General features: G+C 47.6%; 1 protein-coding gene across 3 annotated transcripts in view; it reads left to right on the top strand.

The window, feature by feature from the left end:
• Nucleotides 1–24,907, top strand: part of LOC8038857 (probable 3',5'-cyclic phosphodiesterase pde-5) — a 263,816-nt gene that overhangs the window by 215,648 nt on the left and 23,261 nt on the right. For 2 of the 3 annotated variants that reach the window (XM_040213026.2, XM_040213027.3), the window contains exons 13-18: nucleotides 2,203–2,339; nucleotides 4,459–4,554; nucleotides 5,235–5,303; nucleotides 6,796–6,910; nucleotides 12,973–13,202; nucleotides 16,063–16,213. In XM_040213026.2, the coding sequence (XP_040068960.1) occupies nucleotides 2,203–2,339; nucleotides 4,459–4,554; nucleotides 5,235–5,303; nucleotides 6,796–6,910; nucleotides 12,973–13,202; nucleotides 16,063–16,213 (798 nt within the window). The remainder of the gene's footprint in view (nucleotides 1–2,202; nucleotides 2,340–4,458; nucleotides 4,555–5,234; nucleotides 5,304–6,795; nucleotides 6,911–12,972; nucleotides 13,203–16,062; nucleotides 16,214–24,907) is intronic. The other variant, XM_040213028.2, reaches the window with a different exon arrangement.

Consider the following 24,907-nt stretch of genomic DNA (forward strand, 5'->3'; position numbering starts at 1 on the left):
TTTGCTACCGATTTAATTCTGAAAATAAGCATCAATGTGTATCTCCAAACCAATTTTTTTTTTGTAGAAACTAAATAATTTTTTGTGTAGGGGGTAGCAGAAGCAATTGAAGAAATTATTATGATTTTTATATCATTACTAATTGTCAGCAAGTAAGATATTGATACAAATGAATATTTTGTATTTGTATTTTTTTTTCTGCCAATTTTCTGCCCATTTTCTGCCCATTTAGCCACAACGCTTCTTTAAATTATGGGCTTTATTGCAATCCAGACACAACTTAATTTCGAGTTCAGGATCGTAGCACAGCCATTCAACAAAAATATATGCAACAACACTATGTTATAACTTGAAATAGGGGGATAAAAATGAGCAGTCATATGTGAATCTACAGTACAGCCGGTGCAATAGCTGCGGCAACTTATGCGACGCAAATGTATTTTTATGTACCTTGCAACTTACGTGGAGACACATGCATCGACAATGCCTGCTCAGAGAGTGACACACTCATCTATAAATAAAAATCGGTTGTATATGATGTTACGTGACTTTTATGAATCAATCAAGCTTTTATGAAAATATCATATACCTCATTAGTAGTAAAGCTAATCGGACACTTGGCTATCTCCCATGTAATATTTTCCTTTTTTCCGAAGAAACAAAACTTCTAGCATACACCTCACTCGTCCGACCTCAGCTCGTATACTCCTCATTCGTTTGGAATCCTCACCAGGTATTTCTAGGAGACATATTAGATGCAAACCAATATCGTGTCGGAAGTTTTTTTTTCCCCGCAATTGTAGTTTTGTAGCGAGTGCCACCCCATTCAAAATACAATTTGTCCTCTCCCTTCGAGAAAAAGCGCAATTGCAACCTGCCCTAACCATGTCAGAGAAGTTTTACCACACAGCGAGTGACTCGTCGCAACTTTGAAATGGCTGACCAACTACACGCTGTATAAATATCCACACGACATCATTTTTTTAAAGTTTTACCACAACCTTCCTTTACAAAACAACTTATACTACAGCCCGCAGCTCACATATTCCGTCGCTTGTATAATTATAGTGAACTACTTCTATGTACTCCTTATACTAATCGCTTTAAATGATCTCCCCTGCAACTGCACATCAACCATTGGAACAAACCACCAGACTCTATAGTAGCCATACCTATTATTTCAAAATTCCGGGAGGGACTTACCCCCTATTACGAATCATTATTTACTTCTCTTGGATATTTCTTTTTGTGTGTTTTTCCTAATTTCTATGGCATGTGTACTAGTAATGATTGTACGGCGCCCTTATCTAAAGCTCAACGTGGCAGTTTAAGGTCCACAGTATTAAAGTAAATGAAACAAAAAAGTATCACCTCTTGCCGTTTCTTACAATATAAGAATATTTTATTATCCAAAACTGTCACTTTTGCCACAAATTCACAGCTCGTGTTAGAGCACTTTCGTCTTCTATTTAACATTTAATTCTCTGTTATATAAGAATCATTACAGCCGCTTTAATTACTTTTGTCAACTTGCCAGAAGAACAGTTGCATGGTCAGCTATTTTTTGGCGCATTTGCGTTCTGAAGTTTCGTTATGTTTTTAAGAAGGGCCTTAATTTTGTGAGAAAATAACATGCTAATACAAAGTAACTTTACGCTTAGCATAGCAGCTCGTTTGCGTTCAGTACCGCACGTCATCACTTGCTAATTGAGACTCGGTAGATTTAGTTTCTGCAGACAATAAACGATAAAATAATGAATATGTTGGAGGAAAACCACATGTTAGCGCGAATCAGTCCTAATGGATGAATCGTTCATTTTGAGGCCTAGACAGTCGGCGGGTTGTTTACCTAAAAATGGTGTTGTGGTCCTCCTTACATCTTTGTTGATGGGAAATTTAGTCAGGTCAGTATTGCTACAGCAAAGACTGCGGCTCGCGCTTGTTGTTGCGGTAAAATCATGATACAATACATAGACAGTTTAGCCCTCAGTTTACGGATGAATCTCAGTTTGCAACCAAAAGAAAGCTGCCATATATATATATTCTTTTTTTTTGCGAGGGAAGGAGGGGAAGGTGCATACTATTTTTATTTTGTTTCCCCCCCTCCCTCCCACTCTGCGTACGTCGTTCGCCTATTGGGCGTGTCCTTGCCTCGATGGAAGTGCTACGAAAGTGACCCTTAGGTATCCTTGAATTGCACAGGCGTTCGCGCAGAAGCTGGTGAGTGCCGACCGGGCATCCCTGTTCCTGGTGGATAGCCGCACGAAGGAGCTGTACGCACGCATCTTCGACGTGAGCGGAGATAACGACGAAGTCCAAGAGGTGGCCAAGGAAATCAGGTCTGCGCTAAAGACACTCCTCCAACGACCGATAGGGGGCTACTGCGGTCGCCACTGCAGTGCTCCTGTGTCCCACGAGCGGTTCTTGCAAACAAAGCAACAAGATACAAAAAACTTAGAAATGTAACCAAGATATTATACTGTGTCCAGAATGTAATTTGGCTCTGTGTCCGCACCAAAAGTGGGTTTTGGATCTAATGTCACAGCCCGCTAAGCTTAATTTCCCGTCAGTTGTGCAGTTTGGCATTGTGAATTATCGTGTTCACATGGGTAGTGACGCGGAAGCACCGAACATTGGACGCTCCGTACGCCAAAGTTGTGCTTTTACAGTAGTCAATAAAAATACAAAATAGATTGTGAACAGTAAAATACAGGGAGCGTCTAACAAAACCTAAGACATGTTAAAGCAACAAGGCATGAAGTTGGGCTAGCTGGTGATACATACATACCGGCGCCCTGTCTGTCTGTTTTTTCGTAGTGGTCCTACGTCTTTTTTGCGTTGTTCCCACCAGAAATGCTTAAGGTTATCTCTACGTTCAACGGAGCTCGCTTCGTGAGCACTTACCAGACTTCTACATAGTTCAGCTACTCTACTCAACTCACTTCAATTTAAGTAATTTTCTTTGTAGTTCAATATCTTTTAATTACTTTCTTATTTCGGTAATTAGTAGTTTACTTAAATTACTTTTTACGAATAACTTCTACTCAAATTTCAAATTACTTTCGAGTTATAGTGGTAGGTTTACGTATCAACAAATATTCCTGCAAAAAAAAAAAAAAAAAAGGTATCAGAAGATCAGCTGGTATTAGCAAAGAACGGAAAGCAAGTGGCGTAGGCATGGGGAATGGTTTGGAGGGTCCGAAACCCCCCAATATTTTTACGAGCCCCCCACTGCAACAACCCTGCTACAAGGCACGGAGAGCGGACTGACAGGTCGCAAGTGAGGCCGAAAAACTGCGGGATTAGCGCCAAAGAATTACGATTATCTGTGTCCCAAACCTCAAGGAAACTTCACGCATTTGAAGAAATGGCTTGTCTCCGCTTTTCTCCAACATAGTAACTCTCCCTTACTACAAAAGGTGTACATACTGCATCCTCACTCAAACGAGGCAACAAAATTCAGCACCCGGTCTGGTGCTCCCGTAGTTTGTGCTGAACTTGAAGAATCGCGTGTTTAAGAGCAACACAAAGGTGACATTTTCGTGTTGCCTTTCCTCACAAAACTCAGAATATGTAGGTCTTCCCAGTTTTGAAGATAGTTCGAGAAACCTTAGTAATTCACCCAACCTTTTTACATAAAAACTTAGAAAGGAGCAGTGTTGGAATGTACTTTAAGTACATTGTACTTAAAGTTCTACCCCAAGTAGGTTTAGAAAACTTGTGCTTTATTTCATGTACATTCTCTAAACATGTACTAGTACTTTGCTGAAGTATTTGTCCTGGTACTTTCCGAGGAAAGTACAATGCCCGTCGGATTTCCGAAGAGGTGCGAAGGATCCCAATTGCTCGCGCATCACACATACTTTGCCAGCAGCCCCAGAGAAGGCGTAGCTTTCCTTTAAACTGCCCACTTAGATATTCTGACACCTTTTCTAATTCAAAACCCCTTCGACTTTCTCTTTAGACCTTGTGGGGAGGGAGGGAGGGGGGGGGGGGAGCGAAGTGATTCGGGAACTGAACTGCCTCGGCTGTGGCAACGACAAATGAGAAGTAGATGTCACACCTACCTTAATAGCAAACCGAACCTGGTAGTCGTAGCGTCCTAACCCCGTACTCATTTTTAAGAAACCGCACTTTAACATTTCACTTTAGTCGCCAGAAACAGTTCTTTCTGGCATGTTTTTTTTTTGATGGATTTTACTTTAGCTGCTTAACTCCGGCTATATTATTGTAAAATATGTCAGCATCAATTTTATGTATGCCTAAATGCTCGTTCACATAAAAAAAAAAAAAAGATATTGGGGCATTGCAAAAGTTTGTGAGCGGTCGCGACTCGATATGTTATATTTTGAGGGGCTGTAAGGTAGCAGTGTTTGGGAAGCACTGGTGACGGCGCTAGATCAGAGTGTTCGCACCACTGACTAAAGGCTTTTTGCGGTGGTTCAATCGCGTGTCCAGCAGGTTTCCCCTTGGCACCGGAATTGCGGGTCATGTGGCCCAGACCGGAGAGAGTCTCAACATCCCCGACGCCTATGAGGACGACAGGTTCAACAGGTGGGTGCTCGCTCCACGCTCTGTTCTGAGTCGGGGAAAGGCGCCACTTTTCTTGCGCGCTGTGGACTAGGCCTTATAAAACTAAAGTTATGAATGACACCTCGTCAAGTTGCTGAATGATGCTTATTGTCCTTGCCCCTCCGCTCCCTGTAGAGGAAATAAAGAAGCATTATATATAAAATACAAGGAGACTTGGAAGCCAACAACTGAGTGACCTCGCGGTGCAAATAAGTTGAAATTACATACTTTTTGTATGCTTCAGTGAAAGCCGGTCGAAGAGAAAAAGTCAGAAGCGGTTTGTTTCATGAAGTCCCTGCTTAGACTGACTCACGACAAGCGCGTTTTTTTTCAATGCGACAAAATGCTTCACATCAAATACGAATTCGTGCTCTTCAAAGCTATGCAGTCTGTGTTTCAAGAAGGAGCATTTTCTTGAACGGAAAACGGCGGCAAGTCATTTTCTTCCGAATCTTTTGTCAGGTACTCAAAGGATATAAGAGGCATTGGTAACATGTAAGACTTTTCATTTAGGGCTGGAGCAGTGTTATGATTCCCCTCTGACCTTCGAGTTCCCACGCGCGATTGAGATTGATACGAATCCTGATTAAATCTACGGCGGTGATTTCCTGCTAGAAGGCGGGAGAGCCTCTCCGTCGCTCACGGCGACGCCTTATTTCCAGAGCAGTGGACCAGCAGACCGGCTACACCACGAAGAGCCTGCTCTGCATGCCAATCTTCATCAGGGGAAGGCAAGTCGCCTTCGTCTCTTCCGTTGGTCCAGGATGAGACGTCGAAAAAAGATCGCTCGCGCAGTTATTTTGCCGATGACGAAATATAACTCTCAAAGTAGAACTATTTTTTCCGGAATTACACAGTTTGAACGAGTCACTCCTACGGTATCTACGAAATGTCTCGTTCAAAGAGATATAGATATCTCTCATCTCTACCCAGAACAAAAATATTAAGTGACACCTCGTACCAAGAAATACGGTACCATGGTCTGACATCCCCGCAATATCTTAACTGAAGCGGGCTAGCATAAGAAAAATCAGCCCATCCACCCATCCTATATCTTGATATCAGTGACCCTCGCGTCCAGAGGGTGAAATAGTACCCTCTAAATGATCGCTTCGCTGGTGCGGATGAACCGAACAAATTAGTGTATCTAGAACTTATACCCAATGGATCGGAAGATGAATCTTATCCTTCAGAAAGTGGGGGCTCTTTGTAATCAGGAGCAATGGATGCGATGCATTCTTATGTTATAATGCTGAAAGAAAAGAAACTGTGTTTCATCTCTCTGGTCACTCATGATCAGCTAGATAATTTGGTAGATGCTCCTATTATTTATAATGATATTACTTGATTTCACTTTAATTCAAACGAAGCTCCAATGTAGCCAATCAGTCGGCTCCGAAAATGCACCGTCATGGCGCTCGTTGTTTTTCTGGGTACGCTATTGACTGTTTAACGAATCACGCACAATAGAAAGAATCACGGTGCATTCGCTGATTTGTTCAGTCCGTGATGGCAAACGGACGAAGGCGAGAAGTTTTGGTAATGCTTGATTTGCCCCATCGGACCCTAGCGTCCACTGCGCCCGGAATGAGTCTAGCTTTTCTCAACCAATGCATTTTAATACTTTTCTCTGCAAATATATATCTAAAAAAATTGTAAACACTTACGTAACCCGTAAGGTGAAACACAGCGAAAGTGGTGACGACAAGCTGAACGTGATACCAGCATTATTACTACACTTCGTTTTATGGTAAGTCCGAGTGCAGTTCCAGTCTCGTACAGATACAAACACTGACACTCATAGAAAAAGCGCAAGTCACCGGGTATTAAGCGCGCTTGGTTTAATTAGCCGATGCCAGAGCACGCAAACGGATATGACGGCCGACACGATTTTACCCTTTTGATGGTTTTTGATAAGTGTCACGGGCTTGTAGCGTCGGCTGACCTCCGATTTAAAGTCGCGAAACGAAGTATAAGGCTGTGCGAATGGTGTCTGGAATAGAATAGTGCAACGCCATTCGCAGCTTCAACACTGCAAAGAAAATGTCGCTCGCGGGTTTCCCTAGCAATCTAAAGGCTATGAATGACACAGTGTTATTGTATTGGAACCACTATTGGCACACCCTCGCAAATATCCGAAACTGAGTGTTTTCCGTGGTCACAATACATGCGGCAATTAACTCTTTGTCGAGTGAGGATAACGTGTGGGTGGTTTTTCTGCAGCATCATCGGAGTAATGCAGATGGTGAACAAAACGACTGGCACATTCAATAAGGCGGACGAAGAAGCTTTCGCCACCTTTGCCACCTACTGTGGCCTCGCCCTCCATCATGCCAAGGTGAGTGCTTAAATAAATTACGCACGAGAGAAAGCAATCGCCGTGCATGTGGCGGTAGTGAAGGCGATAGATTGCTAAATTTGGATGTACTCACGTTTCCGGATTTAAATGATGATACAAGTAAACCAATTTTATTTTATGTGACGATCTGCGGGTAAGACATTTTTGTGGAGAAAATATGTTGTCAACAAAAACAAATAAAACTTAATCTTCTTTGCGAGCAGTTATTTTCACACAAATTAGTTTCACATTCGTGCACAACGCCATTCATTGTTTTGACTAAACAAAACGCGCATTCTAAGTAACCCATTCTAAGAAACCGAGTACAAAAACAAGCTCGAGACAACCGTAAAAAAACAAAAAACAAGACAAGAAACTCGTCATTGTCGTCTTCAATGCAAGCAGGAAAGGCTTCGACGGGGGACCCTCACAGACAATCGGCGTCACTGTGCTTTCGGCCAGACTTGTACGCCATGGTCATGTCTAACTCCTGCAGTCACAGACTGCACCGGGCGAAGCGTCTTGAGGGGTCTTTCAGATTAGCGAGCCAGCAGAGGGCGAGCGGTGGTCTGTAACCACTCGGAACGGACTTCCGTCCAAGTACGGGCGAAGCTTGGGGATGGGCCGGGTGACGGCAAAGCATTCTTTCTCCGTCGTAGAGTAATTACCCTCCACCTTGGACAGTGTACGGCTTGTATAGGCGATTGCCCTCTCTGTTTCTTTCTGTATTTAAGCTAGCGCCTCGCCAAGCTCCGTGTTATTTGAATCCGTGTGAATTTCTTTTTGTGCTTGCTGATCGAAAGGGCCAATAACTTAGGTGTCTGAAGTCTTCGTTTCGGCTCGTCGAACACCCTCTGGTGCTCTTCTGTCCACTGAAACTTTACAGAACTTCACAAAATCTGGAACGGAGCGCCTGTACTAGGCACAGAGGCCTAGGAACCTTCTTACGGCTTTTTTGTTCGACAGCAGGGAAAATGCGGCTACGGCACACGTCTTTTCGGGGTCAGGACGAACATCATCGCTGCTCACGACGTGGCCTTGGAACATGAGCTCACTATAGGCTCCAGCGGCGCTGCTGGCCTTACGTACGGCACGGAGTCGTCGTAAGTGCTCCTCAAGGTAGATGGCGAACGCCACAACGTCGTCGAGGTAGACGAGACAGTTTGCCATTTTAAGCCTACTAGCACGGTGTCCATGACACGCTGGAAGGTCGACGGTGCTGTGCATAGTCTGAAGGGCATCCCTTTAAATCCGTACACTCTGTCGGGCGTGACGAAGGTAGTTTTCTGCCGGTCCCATTCGGTAACCTCGATGTGCCAGGTAGCCACTCTTTAAGTCCATAGACGAAAAGTATCGAGAGGTAGACGGCTTTCTTGGTCACACCATTGAGTCGACGGTAGTCCATGCAGAATCTTAGGGCTCCGTGCATCTTCTTTATGAGCACCACAGGTGAAGTTCATAGACTGCTTGACGGCTGGAGGATGCCATCATCGAGCATTTCCTAAACCTGCGCTTGGATGACTTTCATCTCTTTCAAAGAGACACGGTACAGTGAGGGTTAGACTGAGTGGACGTCACCGTTTGTAACAATGCTATGTTTCGCCACCGGTGTTAACTTTCGACGACATGGGAAAACGGTCACTGTATTTAGCAAGGTGGTGAACCAGTTGCCGGCACTTTGTAGCTGGGAGCTCGGGATCGATGTCGGTCTGTGGCGGCGCCGTGCTCTTGTGCTGTAAAACGAGGTTTTCTCAAAGATTGCGGTGACCATGACAGGAGCTTGAAGTTTCGCTACGTACCCCACGTTGGCACACTCCGTTACGTGCTGCGCCTCCTCTGGAAAGTTCGTCATAAGAACAGTTGTACGTTCTTCCTGGAGATCCGTTACGCCCCGTGCGATGCCAATTTCTTTTTCAGGAAGTATTTGGACGCTGCCTTCCGGAAGAGCTTCACCGCACATGACTGCGTCGGTTATGATGGTTACAAAAACACTCGACTGCGGCGGTCGGTTCGCATCGTCGGCGAAACCTTGGATCGCGGTTGACATCGCGTTGGGCTCTAGCGACGGCAGAACAGGCTTTCGTGGCGTCAACTGTTTTGTCACGATTTCGATGACAGCCCCATACTCGCAGAGTGAATTCATTCCGAAAATAACGTACGTCTCTCGCAAAGCCTTGCAAAACGACGAAGTTCACCGGGCACGTCTCAGCGTAGATCGCGTTGCGAGCAGTGCATCTTTCGACTGGTGTGTTGAGGGGCCCTCCGGCGGTTCGTATTTGAGGTCCATCCCATCGCGTTGTCACTTTTCGCAGGCGGCAAGAGAGCTTCCACTCAAAACTGAGTAGTCTATTCCGGAGTCCACCAGTGCCGATGTGTCGTGGCCGCCGATATCAACGTTTAGGTTGTTGGGCACGTTGCAGGGGCGTCGTTGCGATGTGTGGCGTCGGGAGGGTGGGAGCGCTCCGGCGTTCTTGAAAGCTCTTTGCTTCGGTCGTCTTCGGCAGTGCCACCTCCAGGCGTTGCCGCATTTTGTTTTCGCGACGAGACAGGGGGACAGGCTGTCATGCTGAGAGCGGCAGAAGGGCGAAAGCGCTTGTCGAGGCGAAGGTGAACGGGAACTTCGTGGTAAAGTCGGCTCCGGGTTGAGAGGTCGCAAAAAATACTCCTCGATGTCCCTTGGTCGCTCCCCAAGGCGGCGTCTCGGGTCGCTCGGTGCAAAACCTCACAAGCCCATTTGTCGGAAAGGGCGCCTCCGATAGACGTGGTAGACCTCACCGCAGTTATAACACAGCGGTCGTCGATCGGCTGTGCGCCACACATCCGCATTCCTAGGCGCTTGCTGTTCGGTGCGGACGAGCTGGAGCTTCTCTTCCTGACGTCGGAGAGACTTATGGCCTGTTCACAGATGCAGCGGAGCGCTAAAAGCATAGCGCTGACCTCGCGCTAAGTGCGTGCCGACGGGACCGTTCACCAGCTTTCTATCGCACCGTCAAAACTGTTGCTCATGGCAGACAATAAGTAGATGACGACACGTGAGTAGCGCTTCATCAGCGCTTCGCTACACGTGAGAACCAGCCTTAAAGGGCTGTTTATACTACGATGAGCGCAGAGAACGCAGCGTAGCGCAGAACGTGCTCTACGCACGTGTCGTCATCTACTTATTGTCAGGCAATGAGCGCCGGCAACCAGGAACTCGATATCTGCAACCAATCACTATCTGTCCGCGCTGCGCTGCGCCGCGCCTGTCGACGTTACGTTGGAGTATAAACGTACTTTGAGGTGCCGGTATCTCACGTCGAGTTGGCATCGAATACTGCCGGGTAGTTGGTGCCGGTCTCCGAGCTACTCCGGCGTTGGTTAGAGAGGGCTCCTCGGGTGCTGCTACGATGGCAGGAGCCAGCGGTTGGAATGCCCGCTGAACTTCCTCGCGTACAACTACGGCAATCGACAGCGAAACGGGCTTGTTGACAGCAGGCAGGATCTTAGTAATTTCCTCCTGAACGACGTCCCGGATGATCTCGGAGATGTCCGGGGTTTTGCAGCTGGACGCCGAGAGTAGCGAAGCCGGGAAGTCTCTCGTAGTGGGAGGACCGTGCCTGAGTGATGAAACCATCGCCGGTGGTAGGGGGGCTCTGCAAAAGGCCTCTGAAGATGTTTTCCTTTCACTCCCCGCTTCAGGACCTGCAGCTTTTTCTCTTCGATTTGGATCGGCGCGGCGAGGCGGAGAACGATTTTGTCTAAACTTGTGGCGGACTCGTTCGGCCCCTGGCTCTGGCTTGTTCCTTGCAGAAGTTCTTTGGCCCCCTGACGTCACTGCTGGCAGGCAAAAGTGCTTCGAAGCTCGGCCTGGTAGTTTTCCCCTCGGCGAAATCGACGCTTTGTAGTTTTCAAACCAGGTAGGTGCCGTGCCTTCAGAGTGAAGTATTCATTCCGTAAGCACTGTTCAGACCTCCATCCGTTGAACTGGGGCGACGCGCTAGTACCGGCTGAACCTGTCGTTCTTATCTTAATAACGGTCGCCTCTAAAATTCGCCGGCGTCCGTGGTGGGGCCTGCACGTAGACGATAGACGTTGGTGGCGTTCCATTTTGACCTCGCCTCTCTGCTTGTCGGAACTACTTGGGAACACCACCAGGCAATCATCTCCATAAATAGAACCTCAGAGGTATTCAGGTCATGCTCAGGGCGGTCAAAATTTACAAAAGAAGAACGGATAGGTGGGAGCTTAGAGTTCCTAGACTTAAAACTTACTTTTACAGACGACCATTGGTGCTGGTCTTACCGTCCCAGGAGTAAGAGGGTAGCGCTGCCATTCGATTCTAGTCACTCCAAGTGCTGAAGAGGGCATCTCCGTAACCTGTCTGAAAACATCCTTGGCTAATTCATGTCCAGATGAGATGAGGTGTAGTTTTTCAATCCAAGTAAAGGCTAAGAACGTATATCCGCATGGCCTTCTCGTGGACGTGGCAGAGAGTCTCATTAAGGCACTGAAACATCCGGCAAGTATGGTAGTTAAACCTGAAGTAAGGCCAGCGGTTTTACCGTACATACACAAGGTGACTCATAGGTTGAAGAATGTGGCGCAGAGGCATAACATCCCGGTGGTTTTCTCAGCCCCATCGAAGTTGGGAATGTACTGTGCAAGAGTAGATTGTGGTGAACAGAGGAGTCACGCATGTACATAGAAACACAGAAAACAGTTTGTACAGTGTAGGGAGGGTTTCGTTTATCAGATACCCCTGTCGTGCAATAGTGTACATCGGCCAGACACGTTGCTGTATAAATAAGAGGCTAAGAGAATACGCGCTCTCGATGAGGTCATCGCCCTCGGGAAATCTCGCCATTCATTGGGACAGATGCGGGTTTGAATCGATGTTAGAAGACACAGTCGTCATGAGGGGGTATAGACAGCAAACATCATCCTGGGGAGATGGCCGAGGCGTACCAGATATCTCGACCTGCAAATGGCGTTTGCGTAAGTGCGTCCTCGATCGGTCTGTTTAATAAAGAACTGGCGTTCCTGGGGGCACATATATGACTGTCATAGTGCATGAGAATGTTATGAGAATTGCGTTCTATTTATTCACGGCAATTTTTCAATGTGTTGTTTTACAATAAAATTCAGTAGAGAGTCAACACTCTGTCTGTCTAAGTCTCCTCTTGTCCTTCGTTTTGTTCGCGCTGTTTTTATTTCCGCTTGAGTGGTTTGCACACTTGAAACGACCGCAGACGAATTTAGCGAGGTCGGCATATTTGACACCATATAATTTAACTGTAAAGATTATCGAAAACAAACTGATCCTCCGTCAAGCCAGGATTGCCTGCTCTGCTTGAGCATCCCTCCCTCCCTCCGCCTCGTTATTGACGTCATAGCGCCGCGTTGCAAATGCCTGACGATTTCGCCGCGTGATGAATGGCCCGGGTAGAAATCCCCGAGATTTCGCCCTCGTGTAAATACCCCTTTAGCCGTCCCAAGGGATGGATTGCTATCAATGCAGAGCGCAAGTTCGTCTGCTTCTTGCACAGGGGGTTATGGTGACGTCAGGACGTCGCCGAGCTCTGATTGGCTCCGATTGAAGGATAGTGGGTAGACCTCGGGGCAGCTTCTTTTGAGGCCTCCCACTGTCCTTCAATCAGAGCTCGGTGTTCTGACGTACCCTCGCATCTCCTCCTCTCTCTCAGTTGGCTCTCTGTATGGAAGAAAACAATAAATTTGTGACGTGTCCACCATCATATAAAATATGCAAAGTATAACAAAAAAAATGTAATGTTCACCCCAAGTTTCGAAGAGTGGAGCGGAAACACACAAAGTATATAGACGATCGCAAACAGGGCATCTGGCAGCCGCCATGTTCCAGCTTGTGCGATGAAGCACGCGAAATTGCGAGCCTGCAAAAGCCAGCTCCACGTGCATACTTTACGTGCTTCAACGCATGGGGCTCCAGTCGGGACGCCATGCTTGCAAACGTGTATTCCTACTTGACCCATAAGACTGAGAAAAATCGAGCTTTCTTTTCTTTTTTTCGGTAGGGTTCGCTAATACGTTGTTGAACCGTTTCGCAGCTGTACGACAAGATCCGGCGCTCTGAGCAGAAGTACAAGGTGGCCCTGGAGGTGCTGTCGTACCACGCCACGTGCACCGAGGAGGAGGTCCGGCGAATCGAGGCTTCAACGGCGCTGCCGCATCCGGCGCAGCAGCTACAGACCTTTACCTACTCGCCGTACAGCATCGGCGGCGACGAGCAGGTCGTGGCCACCATCTTCATGTTCAAGGACCTCTTTAAAAAGGAGCTGTACGTTACTCTTATTTCGTACTATTTCTCTCTGCACACGTTTTTTACTCGGGAATTTTTTTTATTATTATCAGTGTTTTCCTGTCCGTAAGTCGCACCGCTGTGTAAGGCACACTCCTTAAAAACAAATGATTTATCGAGAAAGAAAAAAAACAACAAAAAACGATCACACAAAGTGTGCAGCGATTGGCAGCGGTAGCTCCTTCGTTGCGGAAAGGCATCTTAAAAGAGATTTGTTTTCAGCCAGTGTGCTGTACAATTTTTGTCATGCGTTCCTTGATTTCAACTGAAATAATGTAGGAGACATGTGTGAGGAGATATGTGCTTCGGTGGAACGATTTTGCGTAACGTTGCGTTTGTTGGAAAAGGACACAGAGGCGTACTTTTTTTCGCTTGATCGCCCTTTCTGAACGGGGGTACCCGTGGCCGGACCTGAGGTGGAAGAAGGAAAAGTATGTACGCGAACAGTTGTGCAGGGGCGTAGGGGGCACACGAGAACGGAGCCTGGGTGGCGGTAAAATAATCAAAGTCCTGGGTCATCGAAGGCACACACCAAATATTAAAAACAGAAAAATACAGGATTCACACTTTTTGTGGCTTCTAGAAACCTGCAAATACGTTGAATTAAAAACAAAACGTTGAACAGAGAACCGAAATGACTCTGTGCATCCTCTACGCAATTGTCAACTTGGCGTCGTATTGCGTCAGTCGCTGGCTGGACGGCTGATCGAAGCGGAGAACTGTTGTTGGCGGCAGGGCTGGGCAGAGATACTCCGAAAGGTATCGGGGGATGCTGATACTGAGATACATGTATTTCAAGTACAAAAATAGAGATACTAAGTCACATTTGTCTTTCATGAATCGGGATATCCCTTAGATACTTCTGAAAAGACATAAAAAAGTGTTCCGCAATGCAGATACAAATAAATACTTATAGAAATGCATTTGCTCCCAAACGGTCCTACGGGGGGGGGGGGGGGGGGGGGGGCGTAGATCGTGGCGAATGCAAATGGAAATTTATGCTTGTGCTCCTCTTTTTGTGTCATTTTTTGTACAGCACGCCTAAAACTTAACGCCGCCACGGCACTTGCCGTTTCTGACAGTCCCTGTGGCGGTTGACTGCACTGTCTGAAGAATGTTTGGGTTCCCAATTTCTATCCCATTCCTGAGAAGGCATCCCGTAATCCCGTAAGCTTTGGTGACAAATTTAACAGTAACTAGCCGACACGAGCTCAATGTTTGGGAACTCAGTGGCGGCGTTAAGTTTGGGGAGCACCCCTTACCTCAAACTAATGCTGCTAAAAAAAAACATGTTAATTCTGCAGATTGGGCGAGTTGGTAAGGCATAATTACGACCGAGCGCACAGCGCACGGGTCGAGAGTAGACCAGCATATCACCGGCTTATATATGCTCGTGATTAATTTTGTAATTATTTTTGTAAATTTTGTCATTCTTGGACTCGGCTGTATTAAAATTATTCTCCTTTGTTCTCCTTTTCTTTGTCTTCTATTTTTATTTTTCTATTCTTCTCTGTTTTTCTTTTTCTTTCACCATTCCTCCCTTTGCCTTGTCTTTCCCCTTTTCGTTCTTTCTCTTGTTTGTTGGGCTGGCGACGTATTCCTTGGGGTCGAAGAACAGGAAGTTTGGAATACAAATCAGTTCATATTTCAGCGCTGTGTGAGTGTATTTTTGTGTGTGTTTGGATTTTGAGTAACTGTCTACCTGTGCGTTGGTTCGTAGCTATAAAAAAAAAGTCACGCCCGATGAACCACGTACTTACAGAACGGTAAAGACTGCGTGCTATGCTTGACAAAAGGCGTTTGAACGAAATGAACCCTGTTTTGCCGTGAGGGCGCATCTAAAACTGTCGTCTTATATGCTTCTGAGTCACCCATGGCGTGAGATTTGACAACAGAGCCGTATACGTTTTCTCCATTCAATTCCTTTACAGCATTCGCTATGCTAAATTGGAAAGATTCGAGGGATCTGCGAGAGGAGCTTATTTTATTGTTCTCGCAAGTTACCTTCATTAAATTACAAGTTTTCTTTATGCTGTTGATTGTCATGAATTGTGATATAGGGCGAGTTCATGTTATGAATTCTGAAGAAACTCTTACCAAACACATGTTTATATATATATATTTTTTTTTTTGTAAATTTATCGTAAAAACGGCAACAAATGTAACGAGATACCTAAGTCTGGCAAAGTATCGCGATACATTATAAATATATTTCACTACTAAAATACAATTACATTTTTCAAATGTATCTTGATACAGAGTTACAAATACTTGAAAGTATACTCTAAGATACTATCGCGACACATTTGTATTGCTATACTGCCCAGCCCTGGTTCGCGGTACCGATGAATCTGCCTAGCTTAGGAAGTAAAACGTTTACCGATCAAAACAAATAGAATTTATTCCGTACGACACGCCCGACCACCAAGATGATTCACACGAACACGTCGCTGAGTTGTCGCCCCTTTTCCTGGCCGAAGATGTCAAGCACCTAGTGCCTGACTTTTGCGTGATTTGTGCGTCATGCGACGTGTGCGTTTTGGTCTGCTTCGCACGACCAGAAAAACGAAGGAAAAAAAAAAAAAAAGAAAACGCGGTCGGGTGTAGCTACGTAACTTCCGGCCAACTTTCTCCTTCTATACATTTCTTCTTCCTCTCCAGTTCAGTGTCGATTTCGGTTTATAACAGTTCTGTTTTTTTACTTTAATATAAAAATATACGTGAGGCTGTAGCAAAATATTGATTGGGTAGTCTTCTGACACCATAATTAATCGCCTGACAAAAAATACTTATTGGTGAGTGTTAGCATCTTTTTAAGGGGAGCCGATCTCTTCTGCAGGTTCGACGAGGACTCGCTGGTTCGGTTCACTCTGACGGTGCGAAAGAACTACCGTCGGGTCCCGTACCACAATTGGTCGCACGGGTTCTGCGTAGCCAACGCCGCCTACGCCATTCTCAAGCATTCCACAGGAGCATTCAAGCCCCTGGAGGTGAGGTTCCTATCACGCGGTTCATCATTCTTTTCCTATGACATTTTAATGCAGAAGTGCATTCAAACAGGAGTTAACTCATATATTGCTTGCTTATGTGTCGTGCTATCGCTCCGCCTTAGAGTGTAGATGGTAGTCCCACTGGACGGAGGGTTTCCCCAGCAGATTGCAAAATGTAGCCGAAGTGGAGGGGTTATAGCTTCTTTTTCCAGGTTTGCACATGTTACTTTCTATGCGCTCCTTTGACCATTTGGCTTAATACGTCACAGTCAGTTGATGTGCGGTCGTCGAGACGTGGGAGAGGTACGACGCGCCTTTGTTGTCTCTTCTTGCGAGCATACATGTTTCTCCCCTGGTTTTAAAGGGATTGTCCGGTCAAATTTTGTATTCGAGAAAACAATTGAATATCATTGTTATTGCCTCGAGACGCATCGTACGTGCAATATATAAATTTTATATACCCCTCTGTGTGAGTAATTGAATTTATACTGCTCCAATCGCATTCTAGCGTAAACGCTGCTTTCGTTGGCAACATTGAAGCTCTGACATCACAAAACACAAAGCGAGCATTTTTAACTCGTCGTTTGCCTGGGAGTGAACGCCTCAGCGTGCTTCGTTTTTGTTGCTGTGCTCGACTTGTTTCGTGGTTGGGTGAGATTTTTGTTGCGCGGTTGGGTGCCACAACCACCGGGCAGCACATGCAAGCCCAAGACTTGACGTTCCACACTCTTCCGCGTGACATGCAGTGACGAGCAAAGTGGACCGTCGTCGTGCGTAGGGACTGGGTTCCCGTCGAGATCGAGATTCCGCTTATGCATCAATCATCTCACAGAAGAGAGCTACGAGCTGAGCTCTAAGCGGACAGAATGCTTGTAATTTGAGATGTGATACTGTGCCAACAATATTAAACTACGTCCACCTACTCCTCGCCCAAATCGGATCAGTCAATTTAGTTCTGTTCAATTCGCCTGAACTGGCTGAACTAGTTCAGCAGTGCAGGAACTGGTGCATTCGATTCAACCGGAAGTTGCACGGCCGCTGCACTGGCGCGTTTGAATCATCCCAGTTCTAAACGAGTTCAGACCCAGTTCCTCAAAATCTTGCACCGGCTCCGGACTCAGTTCAGCGTCCGTGCGGAAGCAGACGACAAGAGCAGACGGCGATAGCAGACGACACTCTTCATCCGTCTCTGCTCGCGGTGCCATTTTTCGCAGCTCTTACACTAATGTCTGCGATGTTTAACAATAACGCCGATACGGAGGTTGCATTTCCTCTCATTTAGGATAATAACGTACCCGCGGTGGACGCGTAATTGAGATCATAACCGAGGTTAGGAATATGCTTGATTATGATATTCTGAAAGCGTTTTAGGCAGCTGCTCGCGTAGGTTTGGCTCCCTGTGGTGAGTGTTGAAATATTGGCTCACGTAAATTGTTTCTTTTTCATGCCATGTGGGGATCCACAGTGTTCATATTCTTAATTTAGGTAAGTGGTCAGCTAGAAGGATAGGTACAAAACACAGACAGAGAGAAATAGAGACATACACACTGCTGACTATCAACTAAGACTTTATATTTCTTCTTCATCACTTCGACCCAAAGATTCGCACCTAAAGTAATGCCAATGAATCATCTTAAACCCTTAAATTACACTTCTAAATTAAAATACTAAATAAAATTATTAATTACACTAAATTACTAAATTTGGTCACTAACACCTCCCTGATCTAACCGACATACCACCGCCGACACATTTCCCTCTTATTCCCTTTCACGGGGCCTTGCCACACTGCAAGAACTGTTTTTCTTTCTTGCTGACCGTGATGGAGGGCATGCTTACGCAGTCATCGGCGGTTCGCTCAATGGCCAGGGCCTCGAGAATCTCGCGCGCGCAGGCATTTCTGTGTCTGTTAACAATGGAGACGCTGCTAAAACTGGGCGTGCACCCACACGTGCGGCAATGGGCTGCAAGGTGCCCAGCTCCCGTGCCCTGCACCGACGCCGCGTGCTCCCTGACTCTGTCATTTACGCAGCGTCCCGTCTGCCCAATGTAGCAGCTCCCACATTACATTGAAATCTTGTACACTACACCAGTCTGGCACATGGCGTACTTAGTCCTCTGCGCGGTGTTGCAGGTTGGCTGGCGGTTCTTGGCCCGATTAACTCTGCGGCACATAGAGTTCCCTCTGTTCGGTGCCGAGCACACCACCCTAACATCTTGTCGTGCAGCGATCTTTTTGAGCCGGTGGGTGGCACCATGGATGTAGAGGGCTACTGCGAAGTTCTCTCGTGAAGTCTATCTCGCTCGGTACTTGGTGATCCTCTTGAGAATTTTTTGCATATTGTCTCACATACAGCTCCAAGGAGCACACCTGGGTACCCAGAGTCACGAAGCCGGGCCATTTGCTTCTGAAAGCTGGCGTCAGCTTGATGTTTGCATGACTTGCGCAGCGCTGATACGAGTGCCGTGTTGGCAACACTTCGTTTTATGGTTTTCGAATGCCAGGATGCGAATGGAAGAAAACCTTTACTTGAACGAGGTTCGTACCTCCGGCACACATGTCCATTTTTAAACTCAAGTGCGAGATCCAGGAACTTAATAGACTTGCCCACGGGTAGTTCATGAGTGAAGAGCAGGTCGGGGCAACATTCATGGAAGGTTTTCATGACCGTGCTCCTGCATCCGTTTTCTTCACTTTCGATGTCTGTGCTGCACAGGATCAGGAAGTGTCCACGTACCTGAAGATGGCTTTGACTCTAGCATCATTCAGTGTGGATTGAATTTGCCTACCACACGCCGCCAAGAACAGATCGCATAGATGTGGCGCCACCCTAGAACCAATGCAGATCCCACTTTTTTGGACGTAGTCTAGACCCTCTTACGAGATCACGGTCGCCGTTAAATATACTCCGAGCAGTTCCAAGAAGGCGTCTATGCTAATCCCTGCTGCGGTTTGAGAAGGCGTTACGCCGTGTTCCTCGATGGTCTCTCGTAGAATTGGCATGAGGCTGGTGTGGGGAACTCTTAATAGTAAATGTCCTGGATGTCGATGGAAGGTCTAGATACTACCTGGGATCCATGTTCCTGAAGATAGGCAATAAGCTCTTCTGAGTAAGAAATTCTGTACGGGTCATGGCAATGCACCTGGGACAGGTGCTTTGCAAGATAGGTTTACACATGAGCTTGCCAGGTTTTCCTCTCGGAGACAATGGCACGAAACGGTACCCCTACCTTATGTGTTTTGGCCGAGAAGGAAACTTCTAGGTGTCCGCTTTTCGTAGCTTTCACTTTGGTGCCCAGGCTGGTTAGATTGTGATCTTCAAGCAGCCGCTTAGCGGCAAGCTTCGCTTTTTGGCTTCGTTTCCCATCAACCTGGATGAAGTTTTTTTCTGCGGCAGCGTTGGCCTTCTCTCCATAGGTCCCAGCATCAAGGACTACAAAACCTCCTTCCTTATCTGAGACACAAAGCCGGAGATCTTTACTTCGTAGTTCTTGTACAGCGCTGCCAAAGCCCAAGCCTGGACGTGCCGGACACATTTGGCTTGCGAAGCACTCAATGCCTTCCGTGATAATTTGTGATTTCTGCTCTTCGTGAGCTCGGGACGCAATAATGCGAACAAGGGCAACCTTGTCTACCGTCTCTACCTGTGGTGGTGCAGCATACTTCGGTCCTTGTTCGAGAATGCATGTTGTCCTTTCTGAGAGATGGACATCACCAAGTGTCTGGAGTGGCCACCTTTTGGCGTGTTCTTCTTTCCGCAGGGCGAGATGTCGCTTCAGGGCAGGAAGAAACCAGGATTTCCACAGGCTTTCTGTGGAATACCTCGCCATCGCCAGTTGGTTTCTGAGCACGTTGTGATTTGGGCACTTAGCACGCAGGAAGTCAGTGAGGAGGCGTTGTTGGCGCCACATTTTTGACCGGAGTATCTTTGTCACCCGCATGGCGTGTCCTTGCGACGGTGCAACAGCTCCGAAAAACTGCCGAAAAACTGCCAACAACGCCTTCTCACTGACTTCCTGCGTGCGGTGGTATGTCACACGAGCCTAAAGGTCCCTTTAGCTAAGGGACCTTTATGACCAGCGGCGAATCAGTTCGCGATCCTCGGCGCGTGGCATGTGCTCGCGATCTACCAGCGCTGGCTGATTCGCCGATTGCAAAGGGACCTATGCTAAAGGTACTTTTATGCTGGTCGTGTGAATGGGGTATAAGATGATTCATTGGCATTACTTTAGGTGTGAATCTTTGGGTCGAAGTGATGAAGAAGAAATATAAAGTCTTAGTTGATAGTCAGCGGTGCGTATGTCTCTGTTTCTCTCTGTCTGTGTTTTGTCCCTATCGTTCTAGCTGACCATTTACCTAAATTATGTACCAACTAGCTCAACTTCAGCCTGATATTCTTACTTGGATGCATATTGACGACTCCGATACAATGCAGGGGTCTGGGATTTAGTGCGTTGGCACTCGCATGTTCCCGTTGCTGAGCATAATACTGCATGCTTTGTCCGCTGGTATCTGTGGACGCCCACTAACGGGCCTGGGAAATTTTTTTTCGTGGTTCGACGCCAATGTTACGGTCGATGACTGTCTTGGCCAAGGCTCTACCGTCAAGCCTTCTTCGAGGTGACCGGTATACCGACCGCGCGCTGCGCCAGTGACTTCCGACGCAAAATCATCCCGATGCCGCGAACCTATCGTCGAAATGCAAAGATTCCCTTTGAGGGGCATTTGCCGCTACCTTCTTGACTTATAATCGACTATAGTTCAGAACTTCCTGGCCGAATCGAACAGACCTTGATTATGCAGCGAAACCGAAACCAACAGCTAGGCCATCTCGAAATGGTACCAGAAGTTGTATTTAGCACCAGTGCAGCCCGATATCTATTTGACCCGCGTGTGAAAATGGAGCGTGACTACGATTCACCAAGCTCGTCCAAGTTAAGTGACGACATGCAAATGAACGGTTCGCTGTTTGCCTTCGACCCGCGGACATTGCCTCTGAGGGAATAACCCGCAGCCTCATTACCGATCCAGTGGATCCGCCGAAATGTGTACCCAGATGCCGCTTCGTCTACCTAGGTGCAGCTTCAGAGGCGAAATCTGCATTCTTTGCTTTGCAAGCTTGTGTTTGCGCGAAACGGCATACGTTTGCTCGAAGCTTATGGCTGTCTGCGAGTAGTATCCTGCTAAAAGGCGTGACTTTTTTTGCACATTCTTGGGACCTGCATTAAAAGAACCGTATTTCAGTAGGGTACTGCCTAGGAGACTATATAATTCGAAACGAAATACAAGACATCCATTGACCAACGCTTGTTGTCCCGACCATCTGACAAACCTTTGCGTTTTGTGACGTCACGCAGCACCTACGGATGTCAGCCATTGACACTGGCAAAATTCGGGGCGCAGTTTCGTACATAGGCTCATGAAAGGTTTAATAAAAACGGGAGATCATATATCAAAATAAAAATAACGTTTGCCTATAACCCATAAGAAAACTCCCTCGACGTAACGAGCGCAAGACCTTAAGTACTTCCGGCTTCGACCGGACAATCCCTTTAACAGTCAGCGCGCCTACGGCGTTAAAACGCTCCCTATGAGTGTAGACTCCTCGCGTTCGAGAACGTATGCGCACCGTCCGTTTCGCGCCATCCTGTCACAGTATATATACGCGCGCTCGCTTCCGAGTGAGAGGGTTACTGCCAGTGCGCTGAGACCATATTACTTCCCCGGAAGATCTTGCTCCACTAAAATACTTCGGCGCGGACCATATCTTTTGCGTATTTCGAACGGCTCAATAGTCTTCCGACACGGAACTACCGAAGTCCTGATTACGGACCGAGCCGTATCGTTCTTGGCGCAGCTGACACAAAAGATGATTTGCATGAGTCACACTGACCACCGTCGAACCATGGCATACCACCCGCGGACCAACGGGTGGAAAACAACACGTGGGATGAGGTGTCGACCTACGTTACGTTTGCTTACAACAGTGCAATTCAAAATACCACTGGGATTGCACATTTTCAGCTGTTGGACGACGATTTTCGAAGCCATGCTGGCCCACGACCGGACGGACGACGGCACCGTCAACGCCCAGCTGGTCGCCCAATGGGCAGAAAAGGCGCGCCGCTAGCCCGCTTTCAGATAAAGACCAACAGCGTCTCGACGCTGGCCGGTACAACCTCCGTCATCGCGACATGGAACTCTATTTCGAAGACAGGGTATGGGTGTGGATGCTCATTCGCCGGCGCGGCCTCAGCGAGAAATTATTAAAACGCTACTTCGTACCCTAAAAGGACATTCTTCGCCTTGGAAACCTGAACTACAAAGCGCTCCCCGACGGAACCCGACCATCAAGACGTCGCCAGGCACGACCTGAAGTGGTCCACGTCGTTCGACTTAACCCGTTCTACGCGCGTTAGAACTGTGACACTGCATGTTTAATTCGCCTCGCGGTATTTTAGAGCGCAGCTCTTAGGGCCCGTTCCCGGCTTGAGCGGCGTCGCCGTCGGCGTCGCCGTTGGCGTCGCCGTCGCCGTCGGCGTCGGCGTAACCAAGGTCATCCCAAGGTCACGTGACCCCCAAGGTCACGTGACCCCTCCCAAGGTCATCTCAAGGTCACGTGACCCCACGTGACCCCTCGAGGTCACGTGACCCCTTCCAAGGTCATCTCAAGGTCACGTGACCCCAAGATGACCCCACGTGACCCTTTGAAGGTCACGTGACCCCCAAGTCACGTGACCCCTCTGAGGTCACGTGACCCCCGAGGTCACGTAGTCGCCTCCCCAAGGTCACGTGACCCCCGAGGTCACGTGACCCCAAGGTCACGTGACCCCTTCCAAGGTCATCTCAAGGTCACGTGACCCCACGTGACCCCCAGGTCACGTGACCCCTCTGAGGTCACGTGACCCCTCTGAGGTCACGTGACCCCCCGAGGTCACGTGACCCCCAAGGTCACGTGGGGGTCACCTTTGGGGTCACGTGGCCTTGAGGTCACCCCCAGGTCACGCCTCCCCGAGGTCACGTGACCCCCTCCCCGAAGTCACGTGACACCCCCCCCCCCCCGGAGCATATTAAAGAATGAGGGGAGGAGGAGGAGAAGGGGGAGGGGTCTACCCTCCCCTCAGTACCCTTCACTCCTCCTCCTCAAGAGCTGCGCTCCAATAGACTATTTCCATAAAGCCCTGCATGCAACACGGCGCGCGTTGCACCCTGGGAACTAGTTGGCCAGGGAGGAGGGTGGCATGGTTTCGGTTTTGATCGACACGTCGACAAGAGATTGTTTTCTGGTCCCGAGAGCGTCATTTGTGGTCTCTAAACTAACCTAAATGGTCAGACCTCGAAGCTTTAGCACAAGCCCGAGACGTATAGCTTGTCTTAACACATGATTGTTGTATTTTTGTTCTTGAGCCTTCCTGTTAGCGTTCCAATCGAGGTATGTCGAGACACCCAGTGCTGGGTGTCTCGACGCTGCGAAGCTCGGGGATCTTGCTTGTGTACGAATCAACAAGCTGTAGCAAACAATAAGTATGCATGCATCGAGCTCGCGCCTTTACATTAGTGTTGTTGATCAAGAAGTTTGTTTGTTTCGTAGCAAAATGTTACTTTTTGCAATTACTGTTTTTCTTAATGTGCCTGAGTATCGCGTATGCGCATAAAGTTATCCTGCAATCATATAGGCAAATTCGCGCATACAGACCGTTTTAAGAATGCAAAAGTCGAGCACTTGTGTGAAGAATGTCGCACCGTTCGCCGGAAATGCGTCAGACGGGCATGAACCCCTATGCGCACCGCATTGGGGTTCACGCCCGTCCGGCGCACGGTGCGACATTCTTCACAGAAGTGCTCGAACGAATTCAAAGCGCATTTGACGGTTGCTAATGGCCATAATATTTGTTATTTGTTTGCTTTCTTCCTGCCTGAGTATGCGGAGATAATTTCAGATACACCGTTCCCGGCGCAGACCTCGGGAGTCAGTAAAAGCTCGTCCAAAAAGGCTTAGCGAGGAGTAGGAGACGCTTGTTATGGCCTCCGTCGTGTAAGGCTCCAGGCGAACAAATTTCAGTTGTAGTTCACTGGTACTGGACGGGAGAACTGACATTGAGCTCAAAGATGCACTCGTCGGGTGAGGTGACTAAGCCACGACTTACTACGTTCGCATACGCACGCACAATATCCGGTGTATCGGGAACCAAGGAAAGTGCCCCGGTCTTTGTTTTGTATTGCTCGATAATGAGCGTATTGTACGTTCGTGAAAAGTCAGATAATCGAAAACGCAAGCAGCGCGTTCGGTCGTAGCGTGATAGCATGAGATGAAGCTGCTCAGTCGAAACCGAAACTAAATGGCCAACTAGTTCCCAGAGTGCACTGCGTGGTATTTCGCCGCGATAGGGCGCGTCGGTTTTGGAAGAAGTCCATTCGTCGTTACAGGGATTTGTAAACGGCTTTGACTTTTTTTTAATAACCATTTTGTTTTCCTTTGGCGTTGCACCGGGACGATGCGCTTTTTAATGGGTTGATAATGCCGCTCGCGGGGCCTATACTCGGTAACAACTTTTGTTGGCAATGCAGTGGAAGGTACAGGCACGCGTTCCCTCCCTCATTTTGAGCGCTGAATAAAGCTGTGCGCGGGCGCTCCTCCTCTCCCCGGAAATGCCAAGAAACGTTGTCACCGACTGTAGCAGGTAATACTCGGT

This window comes from Ixodes scapularis, unplaced genomic scaffold (genome assembly GCF_016920785.2).
Source record: "Ixodes scapularis isolate PalLabHiFi unplaced genomic scaffold, ASM1692078v2 PGA_scaffold8__174_contigs__length_109621045, whole genome shotgun sequence".
Classification (NCBI taxonomy): Eukaryota; Metazoa; Arthropoda; class Arachnida; order Ixodida; family Ixodidae; genus Ixodes; species Ixodes scapularis.